The 12,726-nt window shown below is 54.6% G+C and overlaps 1 protein-coding gene across 4 annotated transcripts in view; it reads left to right on the top strand.

The window, feature by feature from the left end:
- CACNA1A (calcium voltage-gated channel subunit alpha1 A) overlaps positions 1-12,726 on the top strand; it is a 285,647-nt gene that overhangs the window by 240,419 nt on the left and 32,502 nt on the right. For all 4 annotated transcript variants that reach the window (XM_036302813.1, XM_036302811.1, XM_036302810.1 and 1 more), the window contains 5 exons: positions 163-300; positions 1,871-2,072; positions 3,407-3,571; positions 5,966-6,076; positions 10,422-10,505. In XM_036302813.1, coding sequence (XP_036158706.1) covers positions 163-300; positions 1,871-2,072; positions 3,407-3,571; positions 5,966-6,076; positions 10,422-10,505 — 700 coding nt within the window. The remainder of the gene's footprint in view (positions 1-162; positions 301-1,870; positions 2,073-3,406; positions 3,572-5,965; positions 6,077-10,421; positions 10,506-12,726) is intronic.

A 12,726-nucleotide genomic window follows, 5' to 3' on the forward strand; every position in this document is an offset into this window, starting at 1 on the left:
AAGGCACACCCCCCAGGGAGCCAGAGGGGGTGTCGCTGCCTCCGGGCTGAGGGAGAGGCAGTGTGGGCAGGGGGCCCTTCTTCCCCCTCCTCCTGTCTCCAGGAGCCAAAGACAAGTGTCCCGGTCCCCCTTCCTCTCGCTAACGGCCCATTTCTGTGTCAGGGGCAAGTACCTGCTGTATGAGAAGAACGAGGTGAAGGCCCGGGACCGAGAGTGGAAGAAGTATGAGTTCCATTACGACAACGTGCTGTGGGCCCTGCTGACCCTCTTCACCGTGTCCACGGGAGAAGGCTGGCCACAGTAAGCGCCTGGCCTGAGAGCCCGCAGGCGGAGCTCGGGCCCGGGGACAGGAGAGGAGAGGGGCTGAGAGCCCAGGGCTGAGAAAGATCTGGGAGGGGCGGTTTGCTCCTGACTCCCCAAGATGGGGAGCCTGCTAGATGCCCGGGGTAGGGGAGGGGGGGGCGGGGGAGGGGCTGTCACCAGCACATTGACCTCCATGTGTGGTTGGGCTTCTAGGGGCAGAAGTCCAGCCCTCACTTAGCGTAGGGGCTGCAGTCACGCCCTCGCCACCCTCTCTGTGCTGGTGAACGCAAAGCTCCCAGACGGGCTGTGGACCGGACATGGTCCAAGCCTGACCGTGGGGCCCTTCCCTCCGAGGGGCCGGGCCTGGTGAGACGGCAAGGCCGGGCCTGGTGAGACGGCGAGGCCGAGCCGCACGTGCGGGCCAGAGCCTGTCTTCATGTACAATCTGGGTGTTGTTCCTCGTGGGCTCTGGAGCGTTCGTTCGGACGTATTAAAATATCGGAGTGAAATACCACTTACCTTGGTTATGGAGGATGTTTGCGCACCCTTATTTGTGCCCACGGCAAGCGCCTCGCTGTCCTCACCCTCGTCCAGCTTCCCCGCCCCCCACCCCAGATCTCGGAAGCTCCAGGTGGAGGCCGGAGATGCCAGCGTGTGCCCTCAGCACCTTCACCTGCCTCCTCTCAGCAGCCATGCCAACGCGCACGTCTCTGCTCCCCCACGCACACACTCGGCACTCACACACGTGGGCCAGTGCTAGCCCAGGAGGCACCTTTGGGTGAAATATTTAAAGATGCCCCTTCCTCCACAGACTGCACTCCCATCTGTCAGAAAACCGTTTGCAGTGTATTTAGTGACTTTGCTCCAAGAAGGCCCTTCATGGCTACCTGCCCAAGAGCTGTCATCACGAATGCACAGATCTGTCACGTCTGCAGTGCGAACGGCACCGCTTGATACAGAGCCCTGAGCTGTGCCCAGCCTCTGCACCGTGCAGAGCAGCTGTGCACACCCTCGCCCGTGCATCCCCATTGCACCTCCACAGCTCCTCGCCTCCTGTGCTCACACACACACACACACACACACACACACACTCACACTCACACACACACACACACACACACTCACACACACACACACACACTCACACATACTCACACACACCTGCCTCCATGCCCCCTGCTCACTCCTGGTTTCAAATCCCAACTTGGCCACGTCACAGTGGGTGATCTTCGCCAGGTCACTTTAAATTGCCGGCCCTTCGTTTCCTTGTGTGCAAAATGGAGCCAGTAAGACCCTCCCTAAGAGGGTTGCTGGGAAAATAAATAAACCGTTGAACATCGCTTCTGGCACCTCACAGGCTCGACATGCATGGTGGCAAAAGTAACCGGCATGGCTGTTAACACTCCCCACAGACGGAGGAGGTAGGAAGCCAATGGCTTCATAAAGTAACCATGGTAACTGGAGTCAGAAAACAGTGATTGTTTTTCTTTCTTGTCCACTTTCTCTTAATATTTCTCTCCATTCCTGTTCCCTTGTCCCACTCGCCCCCGCCCCCTCCCCCCGCAAGGGTTCTCAAGCACTCCGTGGATGCCACCTTCGAGAACCAGGGTCCCAGCCCCGGGTACCGCATGGAGATGTCCATCTTCTACGTCGTGTACTTTGTCGTGTTCCCCTTCTTCTTCGTCAATATCTTTGTGGCCTTGATCATCATCACCTTTCAGGAGCAGGGAGACAAGATGATGGAGGAATACAGCCTGGAGAAAAATGAGGTGCCGCTTTCCAGTTGCATCCCCCATTTAAAAGTGGACACTCCCCTCCCTCCCCTCCCCACATACAAACATAGACACAGAAACCAGCTTCTGGGGGCAGGTGGGGAGGGACCCGCAGCATTCTTCCAGCAGAACCCCGTCTGCAGGGCAGCCCTTCCTGGGGTTTTCAGAGGAAAATACATCAGACAGAAGGTGTATGTATCAGTCAGTTCAGTAACAAGCATCCCTGAGATCTCAGTGCCAGATAGCCATAACGGGGGTGATTTCTTTTCTTTTTTATTCTTTTTTTTTTTAATATATTTTATTGATTTTTCACAGAGAGGAAGGGAGAGAGATAGTTAGAAACATCGATGAGACAGAAACATCGATCAGCTGCCTCCTGCACATCTACCTCTAGGGATGTGCCCGCAACCCAGGTACATGCCCTTGACCGGAATCGAACCTGGGACCCCTCAGTCCGCAGGCCGACGCTCTATCCACTGAGCCAAACAGGTTTCGGCAACGGGGGTGATTTCTTGCTTACTTTGCATGCCCACATGGCTCTGCTCCATGTCACCATTATCCACGTTCCCTCCAAGATGCTTCGGATAAAAAAGAGAGTATGTATAGCAAACCACCGTCCAACTCTTGAGGCGTGGGACTAAAAGTGGCACAAGTCACCTCTGCTCACGTTTCATTACCCGAGTGAGTCACTCATCCACGTGTGATGTCAGAGGGGCGGGGCAGTATAATGTCCCCCAGGGAGAGGTGGTGAATATTTATGAATGAGGGCCCAGCACACCAGAGTGGGTGGACATGGTCCTTTGTCCTCCTCGCATCATCCAGGCGAGGTGGAGGATTGAGAATGTGTCCTTCCTCTCTCTGTTGACACCTAAGACGTCACGACCATGACTCCTCTCTCTACACCTGCCTCCGAGAGGAAGAGAAGCAGAGTGTTCAGTGGGAAAGAACGGTTGAGCTTCAAAGTGAAACTTTAGCTTAAATTTGGGTTTGGTTCAGTCTGCAGCTGTGCCACCTCAGGCAAGTGGCTTAACCTCTCTGAGCCTCTATTTTCCTCGTCTGCAAAGTGGAGCGATTAATGGTACCCGCTTCCCGTGTCTGCTAAGCGGAGTCCATGAGATAACAGGGGACGTGTCAGTGCCAGTTCCAGCAGACGGCAGCTTCTCAGGGAGCCATGGCTGGTGGGAGAGGAGAGCCGTCGTGGGAGCTGACGGGAGTCCAGGGGTGCTGGCCGGGGGCAGGTGTACCCGACAGCCGTGGCGAGTTACGGGGAGGGTGTTCAGTGTCCGGCGCTGTGCTCCGCCTGCTCTCACGCCTCCGGCCTCTCCCCGCAGAGGGCCTGCATCGACTTCGCCATCAGCGCCAAGCCGCTCACCCGGCACATGCCCCAGAACAAGCAGAGCTTCCAGTACCGCATGTGGCAGTTCGTGGTGTCCCCGCCTTTCGAATACACCATCATGGCCATGATCGCCCTCAACACCATCGTGCTCATGATGAAGGTGAGCCCCCTGGCGCGGTTCAACTGGCGGCATCCCTGACCCTCAGACCTGCCCTCCTCCAGCAAAATGAAACCCTCTGCTGTGGGTCTCCCAGGCAGGCCGCACTGTTACCACCCAGCCTGTGCCCCAGCTGTTCCCTCCACCCAACGCACACTTCCCACCATCCATCTGGTCAGCTCCTTCCGGGGACACCTGCATAGCCCTTCCTCCAGGAAGCCCTCCCTGATCTCCCAAGGCTGCACCAGGTGCCCATCTTTGCCAGCATCCTACAGTTACCTCCCATGCCCTAACATCAGTGTGGGTTGCCCGACAATCTCCCTCCCCAGCTCCGAGAGGCCAGACAAGTCCTGGTCACCCCTGAATTCCTAGGGTTCAGTGAGGTCTGGCTCAGAGGGAACAAGAGGCCCTTGCTAAATGTTTGATGAGTGGCATGAGGAAGGAGGGACAGGTAAGGACCTTGCCACTCTCAGGGCCATGGAGCCTCTTTGGGGTGAAAAGTCAGAATCTATTTGTGCTTTGGAGACCAAAGGCCTGGATTTGAGTCCAGTGCTGCCATTTAACTCATTGTTTAACCTTGCACAGTGACCCATGACACTTCAGGGCCTCAGTTTCCCTGTCAATACAATGGGGGTGTTAATACTAGCGCCTTCCTCCCTCCCTGCCCTCCCTCCCCCCTGGGAGAGGAGGAGTGAATGAGAAAGTTCAGGCAAAGACGTTAGCACACTTCTCGACACTTCAAAAACACTCAATAAATTGAGCTGCAAATTATTGAACTGGTGAAAAATCTGTGCCTGTTTTCACTCAAAAACCCTCTCAATAAGCAGCTTCTTTTATTTTTTCATTGTTATGACGATGAACAGTTTTAAACAAACAGAAGAGGGGTGGGTAGTAGAGCACAGCGTTTCTCCGATTGCAATGTGCTCACGGATCGCTGGGGACCTGGTTAACAGCAGATGCTGGTTCGGCGGGTCTGCGGTGGACCCGGGCCTCGGCATTTCCACCTGCACCCCTGGGCCACGCCCTGAGTGTCCAGGCCTCAGGGACACCCAGTCTCCATCACCCATAGTTCCCCACCTGAAACACTTTACTATGTCACCTTCATCTATTTTTTTGCAATTTTTTTGGTTGAGGTGATATACACATAACATAATATTCACCATTTCGCAGTGTACAATCCAGTGGCATTTAATATATTCACCCTGTTGTTCAGCCGCTACCTCCATCAACTCCCAAACATTTCCATCCCCCTAAAGAAAACCCATCCCCATTGGTAGTCACTCCCCATGCCCTCCCCCGGCGCCTGGCAACCACCAGTCTGCTTTCTGTCTCTATGGATTTGCCTGTTCTGGACAATTCATCTATGTTTTTTAAGTAATTTACATTATAAACACCACATCAGCTGGCATTGCTCAGTGGTTGAGCAGCCACCTATGAACCAGGAGGTCACAGTTCAATTCCCAGTCAGGGCACATGCTTGAGTTGCGGACTACCGATCAATGATTCTGTTTCTCACTTTTTCTCCCTTCCTCTCTGAAATCAATAAAAAAAAAAAAAATTAATTATAAACACTACACTGTTTCACCCTTAAGTTCTTCAATATGCATTTCTTAAAAGAAGATTTTCCGACATGTTCTTTCGCTTGAGAAGATGAGTGATAATTCTCTAAGAGCCATATTAAATTGTCCCCAAATGTCTTTTACGGTGAGTTGTTTTTTGAACCAAGATCTAAATGACCACACATGTCCTCCAGTTTTTGTCTTTTAAACTTCTGTGCTCCCATCCATACCCTTTTCTCCCCCACACTCTTGATTTTTTGGAGAAACAGATGAGCCGAATGAGAAGAGTTCCAGCTCTGGGTACATTGGTTTCCTCGGGGGAGGGGGGTGCGGGGAGGGGTCCAGGCTGTAACTTCTCCCTCCATCTGCCGAATGTCCTGTAACCTGATGGTTAGGTCTAAAGGTGATAGATTCAAGTCTGATTAAATAGTTGGTCAAGAATATTTCCCAAGGAGTCAGAAGAGCGGTTACCTCTGGGGCTATGACCGACTGGGAAGGGATGCAAGGAAACTCTTTGGGGCTGGAAATGTTGTAAAACTTGGTGGAGGAGTGTCTCCTGGGAGCAGGCAGGTGGGAATTAAAAGGAGAGCTGGGAAAACAAAGATTCCTGCAGAGAGCCTGCTTTGGACATTCTCTAGCCCCACCCACCAGGCTGTCCCAGGATCTACGACAGGAGTCTTTGTTTTGAGGTGAAGAGCTTGCCTGGAGTTGGCTCCACAGGGGTCAACAGGGACCCCAAGTGTGAGTCCTGTCTGGCCCCAGTTAGGACAGCCACAGAGCCGCCTCCCCAGACCCTGCCGCCCACTGACCCCGACGCCCTTCCCTCTTCCTGCTCTAGTTCTACGGGGCCTCGTCTGCTTATGAAAATGCTCTGAGGGTATTCAACATCGTCTTCACCTCCCTCTTTTCTCTGGAGTGTCTGCTCAAAGTCATGGCTTTTGGGATTCTGGTAAGTACAGCTTTAGGGCTAGAGTTGTGTGTTGGGGGGAAGCCGCGAGGGGCACTGGGTGCTGGGTGGTGGCACACCCACCTGGCACCAAGATCCCCACCCCAGTGGTGGCTTGAGCATCCTTCCAATGCCCACAGACTCTACCTAGACGTTCTTGCACTTGCCAAGTAACACCCGTGACGCCCGGCACATGTTGACTTACTATGTGCAAGGCGTGCACTTACTCAGCCATTCCTGGAAATGACCCGTTTTAGAAGTAAGGCAACTGATCTCCAGGTGGGCCAAGCCCATGGCGTTCAAACCGTTGACGCTGCGACCCACAGTGAGAGATGCATTTGGCAGTGGAGCCCAGCACTCAGACGTGCATATGGACACCGAAACGAAATGAGTGTCGGCCCCTGTCACATGCCCTGTCCTTCTGCTGCACTCCATTTCCTTTTTTTTCTCCCCCCCCCCAAATGCAGTTTAGAACCCACTCACTGGACTTCATCTCCCAGTAATGCAGGTGATTGCCTTTTTACCCTTTGCCAGCTACTGAGCGGACTTGAGCATTTCCTTCCATCTGGCAAGCAGACAACCAACCCCGGCAGCATTAGCAACACAAATCAAATACTTGCCTCGCGCATGGTAGAGGTGGCAGGGACCTCACAGTTCAGTCTGCACTCATCGTCGCTTCAAAATCTCGATGGTTATTAAACCTTCAACTAAACTGTGTTTAATATGTTAATGAAGAAGTGCATTCATCATTAGATCACCATTTAAAAAATATTTTGATCGCCATATTTCAATATAATGGGTGTTCCTGCAATCCTGGGTATTTTATCTTATGCATTTATAAGCTTCCTCTGAGAAGGTCTTCCCAGTTGGCCAAGGAGGGTCGCAGCACAAAAAATGCTGAAGGAGGCCCGAGCTGATGGGTTGTCACTCGGAGTGACTTCAAGAAGGTCCCCATGAGTGACCAAGCTCAGACTTAAAACACACGTCTTCCCGCCTGATCGCCCCGTGAGCCTGTTTCTCTGCAGAGAATGAGCTGCAGCACATGGTGTCAGCCTGGGTCTCACCTGGGCTTCTCGAAGGGGCATAGGGCAGCGGTCGCCAACCGGTGGTCCGCAGACCACTGGTGGTCCTTGAGGTCCGAAAGGTTGGCTACCGCTGGTCTAGGGCATCAGCTTTAGCACCAGAGAGACCTCCATTCAAATGGTCTCCAGGCTCTGTCACCTCACCTCTCCTCCGTCACTGCCTCTCTCTCAGAAGAACTCTGCAAACCATAAACACATAATGTGTGTCCGGAGACTGAGAGTGAAGCCTGGCGGTGAAGGGTTACAATCGAGCTCACTGGCCCACCACTCGCCTCCAACGCCGTGGCTGCCAGCTCTGCTCCCTCTCAGAAGTACTTGGGGAGGTTTTTCTTAAAAATGGGATCCTGCCTTAACCGGCTTGGCTCAGTGGATAGAGCGTCGGCCTGCGGACTGAAGGGTCACAGGTTTGATTCCAGTCAAGGGCATGTGCCTTGGTTGCCTGCACATCCCCAGGCAGCTGATCGATGTTTCTGACTCTCTATCCCTCTCCCTTCCTCTCTGTAAAAAGTCAATAAAATATATTTTAAAAAATAATAATAAAAATAAATAGATAAATAAATAAATAAATAAAATGGGATCCTGCCCCAGACCCATCCCCAAAGATTCTGATCCACTTGCTCAGGTAGGGACCCCAAATCTGTATTATTTTTTTTTCTTTCTTTTTAATTTTTTAAATATATATATTTATTTCAGAGGGGAAGGGAAAGGGAGAGAGAGATAGGAACATCAATGAGAGAGAATCATCAATCAGCTGCCTCCTGCATGCCCCACACGGGATTGGGCCCACAACCTGCACATGTGCCCCAACTGGGAATTGAACCCTGACCTCCTAGTTCATAGGTCAACCACACTCAACCACTGAGCCATGCCAACTGGGCAAATGTGTAATTTTTTAAGATTTAATTTTATTTATTTTTATTGATTTATTTTTATTTTTTTTGGGGGGGGGGAGGGGGTGCGGGTAGAGAGGGGAAGGGAGGGAGGGAGAGAAACAATGCACAGGGCAATGATCCAACCAGCTGAGCCAAACCAGCCAGGGCCTGGATCTGTGTTTTCAATGAATCCCCTGGGGTGTCCAGGGTGCTGCCCAGGCTGTCAGACCCCGAGCTGAGCACCAGGCAGGGGAAGCCCCTGCAGCCAGGGCAGTGGCACCAGCTCAGCATTCTCGTCTTGGGAATGCCACCAGGACAAGTCACAGCCTGTGTATGGGGAAGGGCGGGGCTCTGGGTGCGAATCCTGCCTCGGCTCCTCTCTAGCTGTGTGGCCACAAGGAGGCCACTGGCCTCTTGGCTCCTGTGTCCACACCTACAAAATGAGTCCTGTGGGCCCCGCCCAGTGCAGCTGTCAGGCGATTCTTCACTCCTAATCAGTCTCCTGGTGATGATATCCTCCCAGGGCTGGGGCTCTGTCTCCCTGCACACGCCCTCTCCCTACAGTGTGGATGAAGCCCCACTACCCCAGGTGAAATTTGGGCCAAAGAGGAGAGAGAGCCTTGTAGTCCAGGGGCTGGAGGCCTGTCACTGCGCACCCGGGCAGTTCTCTTCCTTTGGGCTCCCCGAGAAGCAGAACCTGAGACAAGGATTGAGTGAAAGGAATTTATCAGAGAGGCGACCCCCAGAAGCACATGGTCCGGGAAACGGACGGGGAATGAAGAGCAGGGGTAGCCAGCGCAGGTTGCAGTCCGGCCGAGGCCCTCCGGGGGGCAGCAGAGAGGCATCAGCATCATTCCATTGACGTGGAAAGGAACGGGGGTATTTATCCTCCGGTGCCCATCACCATAGTGAAGGGCTGCTCCCAGGGGACCTGTTCATTCCCCAGCAAATACGCAGCCTGAGAAAGGCCCGGGGCAGGGTGACGAAGGTGCGCAGTCATATGATATGAAGGAAGACGAACAGGGCCCAGCAGCACCTGCTAAAATACTCTAAGTGCCATCAGAGCCCGCATTGCTTTTAGGTAACTGTAAAACAACAACGTCCGTCTATTGAGCACCTACTGTATACCAAAGCCCACTCAGACTCCATTACATGATTGTTGTTACACCCTGTCATCCAGAAGAGGGCGCCAAGACCCACAGGGTCCACCTCGGGACATTTAACTCAACCTTGCTGAAAGAGTTGGCCCTGGGAAGCACGTCTCTAATGCCTGGGCCCTTCTCCAGGAGGGTCAGACACTCCGGAGAGGGGCTGAGCACTTAGAGCGCCCTGGCCTCTGCTTTGTGAGGATGCTGGGGAGGCCTGTGTTTGGCACGAGTCTCAACGAGCCTTGGGTGGCGGGTGGGGGGAGGCAGGCAACATCTCAGCCAGACCTGTAGATCCAGGCAGGGGTACTGCTTGGTGTGGGCCCAAATCACATGGAGTATTTCAGTATTTTAACAACAATGCGCTGTACCCGTGTGTCCCAATTGAGCCAGCACCCAGCCCAGGGATGTACCAACCAGGACCTATCGAGTCAGCTACAGTAACAAGCAGCCCTCACATCTCAGTTGCTTAAATCAACAAAGGTTTTGTTGACACTCAGCGGGGGAGGCGGGTGGGGGGCTCTCTTTGCCTGTAGTTACTCAGGGGCCCAGGCTTCTGGACGTTACCCATCTGGAACGTCACAGGTTGCCAGGGTTAAGAGCGTCCTGACAGTCCTGACTGGCCAGGAAGTGGCTCGCATGGCCCATCTGCTAGAACTAGACACACAGCCCCATCTAACGACTAAGGAGCCAGGACAAGCAGCCTGGCGGGTGCCCAGAAGGCCTCTGTGCCCTTGTCACTGTTCCCCTTCCCCAGATCAGGAAGTGGAGGCCCAGAGAGGTTACATCACTAGCCCACAGCCACACAGCTGGGAGGTGAACCCAGTGGCCACGCTCTTTGGGAGCGTGCTATGAACACAGTCCTGATTCGGTAGGATCCTCAACACAGACTCCAGACTCAGATCCTGGCCCTTCACTTCCATGCTGCTCGCCTGCCAGCCCAGTGAACAACTCCACGCTCTGAGCTTGTCACCTCGTGTAAACTGAGCGATCGTCCTCGTTGTGGGGTCTTCTCCCCAGCAGAGCTGACGAGGGCCCTGGAGGCGCCCTCTGGGGTCAGGCAAGCCAGTGGCAGGCCTGGTTCTGTGGGAGGGAGACTCAGAGGAGCCCGCTCAGGAGCATCTTGCTACTCAAAGGGCCAAGACTGTCCCAGGCGCTTGGGCTGATCGGAGCTGTGCCCCCGGCCGGCCTTGGGGGACCCAGCATGAGCCCTGAGCTGGCATCTCTGTCTTGTGGGTCCCCATTCTAGAATTATTTCCGCGATGCCTGGAACATCTTCGATTTTGTGACTGTTCTGGGCAGCATCACCGACATCCTCGTGACTGAGTTTGGGGTAAGTTTCCCGCCGGCTTCTTTCTGGGCAACTCCTGGCTGGGGGGGGGGGGGGGGATGGAGGAGAGGTCATCCAGAAGCAGCAGGTCCCAGCAGCCACCACTGGCTCTTGCCAGCACTCGGCTGTGAGCAGAGAGGGAGAAGCAGGGCCCCCAGAGGCAGGATGCCCCCCCCACCCCCGCCCCGAGGAGGGCAACTCAAGAAGACAGGAGCTCCCAGAGCCACAGCCATGGGCCAGTGCTGCAGCGCAGACTCCCCTGCCCCGTTGACGTATGAATAAACGTGGGCTCAGTGCTCTGAGAGAACCGAGGCCCTTAAAGGATCCAAGGCTGAGCCCCACCCCGAGCTCCACACAGTGTTGGACGCCCAGAGGGAACCAGCTTCAAGTCCATTCTGCCTGAACTAACAGCTCCTGGTTCATGGGCAGGAGGGAGCCGTGGCCCTTGGGCCAACAAAGGGACAGCCCTCCCAGAACCTTGGGAGGGTCCCAGGGCATCCACCCTTCTCTACCCCCAGGCCTGGGGCATTCCCACGCGGGGGGTCTCTGGACTGGCCCCACATTGTCCCTCTACCTTGTCTAGAAGACTTGGGGCCCCAGATCTTCTGTTCAAGATCCCTCCTTGGCCATTGGCCAGTGAGCCCAGGCTTGAGGGCCCTCAGGAGGTGGGGGGTGGGGGGGGGCAGGATCCTCAAAGCGGGGGAGGGGCAAAAGCAGAATGCGTCAGAGCCAAGGGCCGGGTGGTATCCACCTCATAGTAACAGCAATAAAAACAATGGTGGCCGACAAGAATGGGGCATTTGTGTGCCAGGTACTGTGCCAAGCATTGTACATGGATTCGCTCATGGTGTAGGTGTAGGGCTCAGCATGTCAATAAGTTCCCTTGGACAGTTAAACTAAGAAGTGGGAAGCAGAGACCGTTCAGGGAGGAGGAGGGAAGGCATCCAAAACCCAGCCACTGTGAGGAGCTGTTACCTGCCCAGGTGCTGAAGTGGGGAGGGAACCTGGCCCGGATGGGTGAGGGGCTGTGGACTCCGAGGAGCAGAACCCCTAACAGAGACTAAGGGCCAAAGCAGGAAGGAAGCATCTGGCGAGAAACACCCAGCCTTTCTCTCCTCGTGCCGACTCCTGACAGCACCTCCCATGGGCCAAGCCCGGCCAGAAGGGAGCGAGAAGAGCCAGGAGCCAGGGCGATGCCCACAATAGGCAGAGAAGAGCAGAGGGTGCATCTGAGTGGGGTGCTGCCCGAGAAAGAGGGTGTTGTACCATTTCACAGACGGGAAAACTGAGGCTCGGTGCTCAGGGAAGAGAGGCACCTGCCTAAGTTGACGCAGCCGGGCCTGGTGACTCCTGAGGGGACATTGGTGCTCCCTGGGGTGTCCCCACAGGAGCCCCCAGCAAAAGCAGATCGATTGGCCCACTCTCCATCCCAGAAGACTGGCAGGGCTGGGGAGCGACACAGAAGAGGGGCTGTTCATCTCCCAGCACTCTCACCCAAGTGGTATCTTGGCCACAACTCTTTGCCTTCAGCTCACGTGATCCAGAAGTTCCCCTTCCCCTCATCCCACCCCCAATACTTTCCTCCAGAGAGGTCGTGCCCCCCTGGGGTCTGTCCCTATTGGGTTGCCCCCACCTGGCCTCTGTCCCCTAGCAGACAGCCAGAGCCTAGACCTCATCTTTGTCCTAAGTTTCTAAGAAGTCTGAGCTCCAGCTGGCTTCTTGCCACCCAGCTGAGCTCTAGACAGCCTTGACCCAATGTCCCTCTGGGTCAGGAGGTTGGAAAATGTGGCCTACCACCCCAGTGAGGCAGGTGGAGAAAGCTGGTCATCACCTCCAGCTGCCAGTAAGAGATCCATAGGGCTGAACCCCAACAGTTCGTCCTCCTGGCTGCAAGACATGGGGGTGGGGGCAGGAGGATGGGGCACAGGATCCAATTCAAGGGCACCAAGACCATTACAGTAGTCAAACAGCCCTCCCTATGAGTTGTCTGACGCTGAGCAATGGTGTTACTTCTTCTCAACCTGTATGTAGGGATCATCATAACTAAGCCCATCAGATCTTCCATTTATTCATGCACTCGGTAAGCAGGCATTGAGCGCCTGCTGTGTGCCAGGCATTGTTATAGGTGCTGGAGACAGAGCAGTGAACAAATCAAAATATACAAGAATGCTGCCTCGCCCTGGCTGGTTTGGCTCAATGGGTAGAGCATCCGCCTGCAGACTGA

Source organism: Myotis myotis, unplaced genomic scaffold (assembly GCF_014108235.1).
Source record: "Myotis myotis isolate mMyoMyo1 unplaced genomic scaffold, mMyoMyo1.p scaffold_m19_p_33, whole genome shotgun sequence".
Lineage (NCBI taxonomy): Eukaryota > Metazoa > Chordata > Mammalia > Chiroptera > Vespertilionidae > Myotis > Myotis myotis.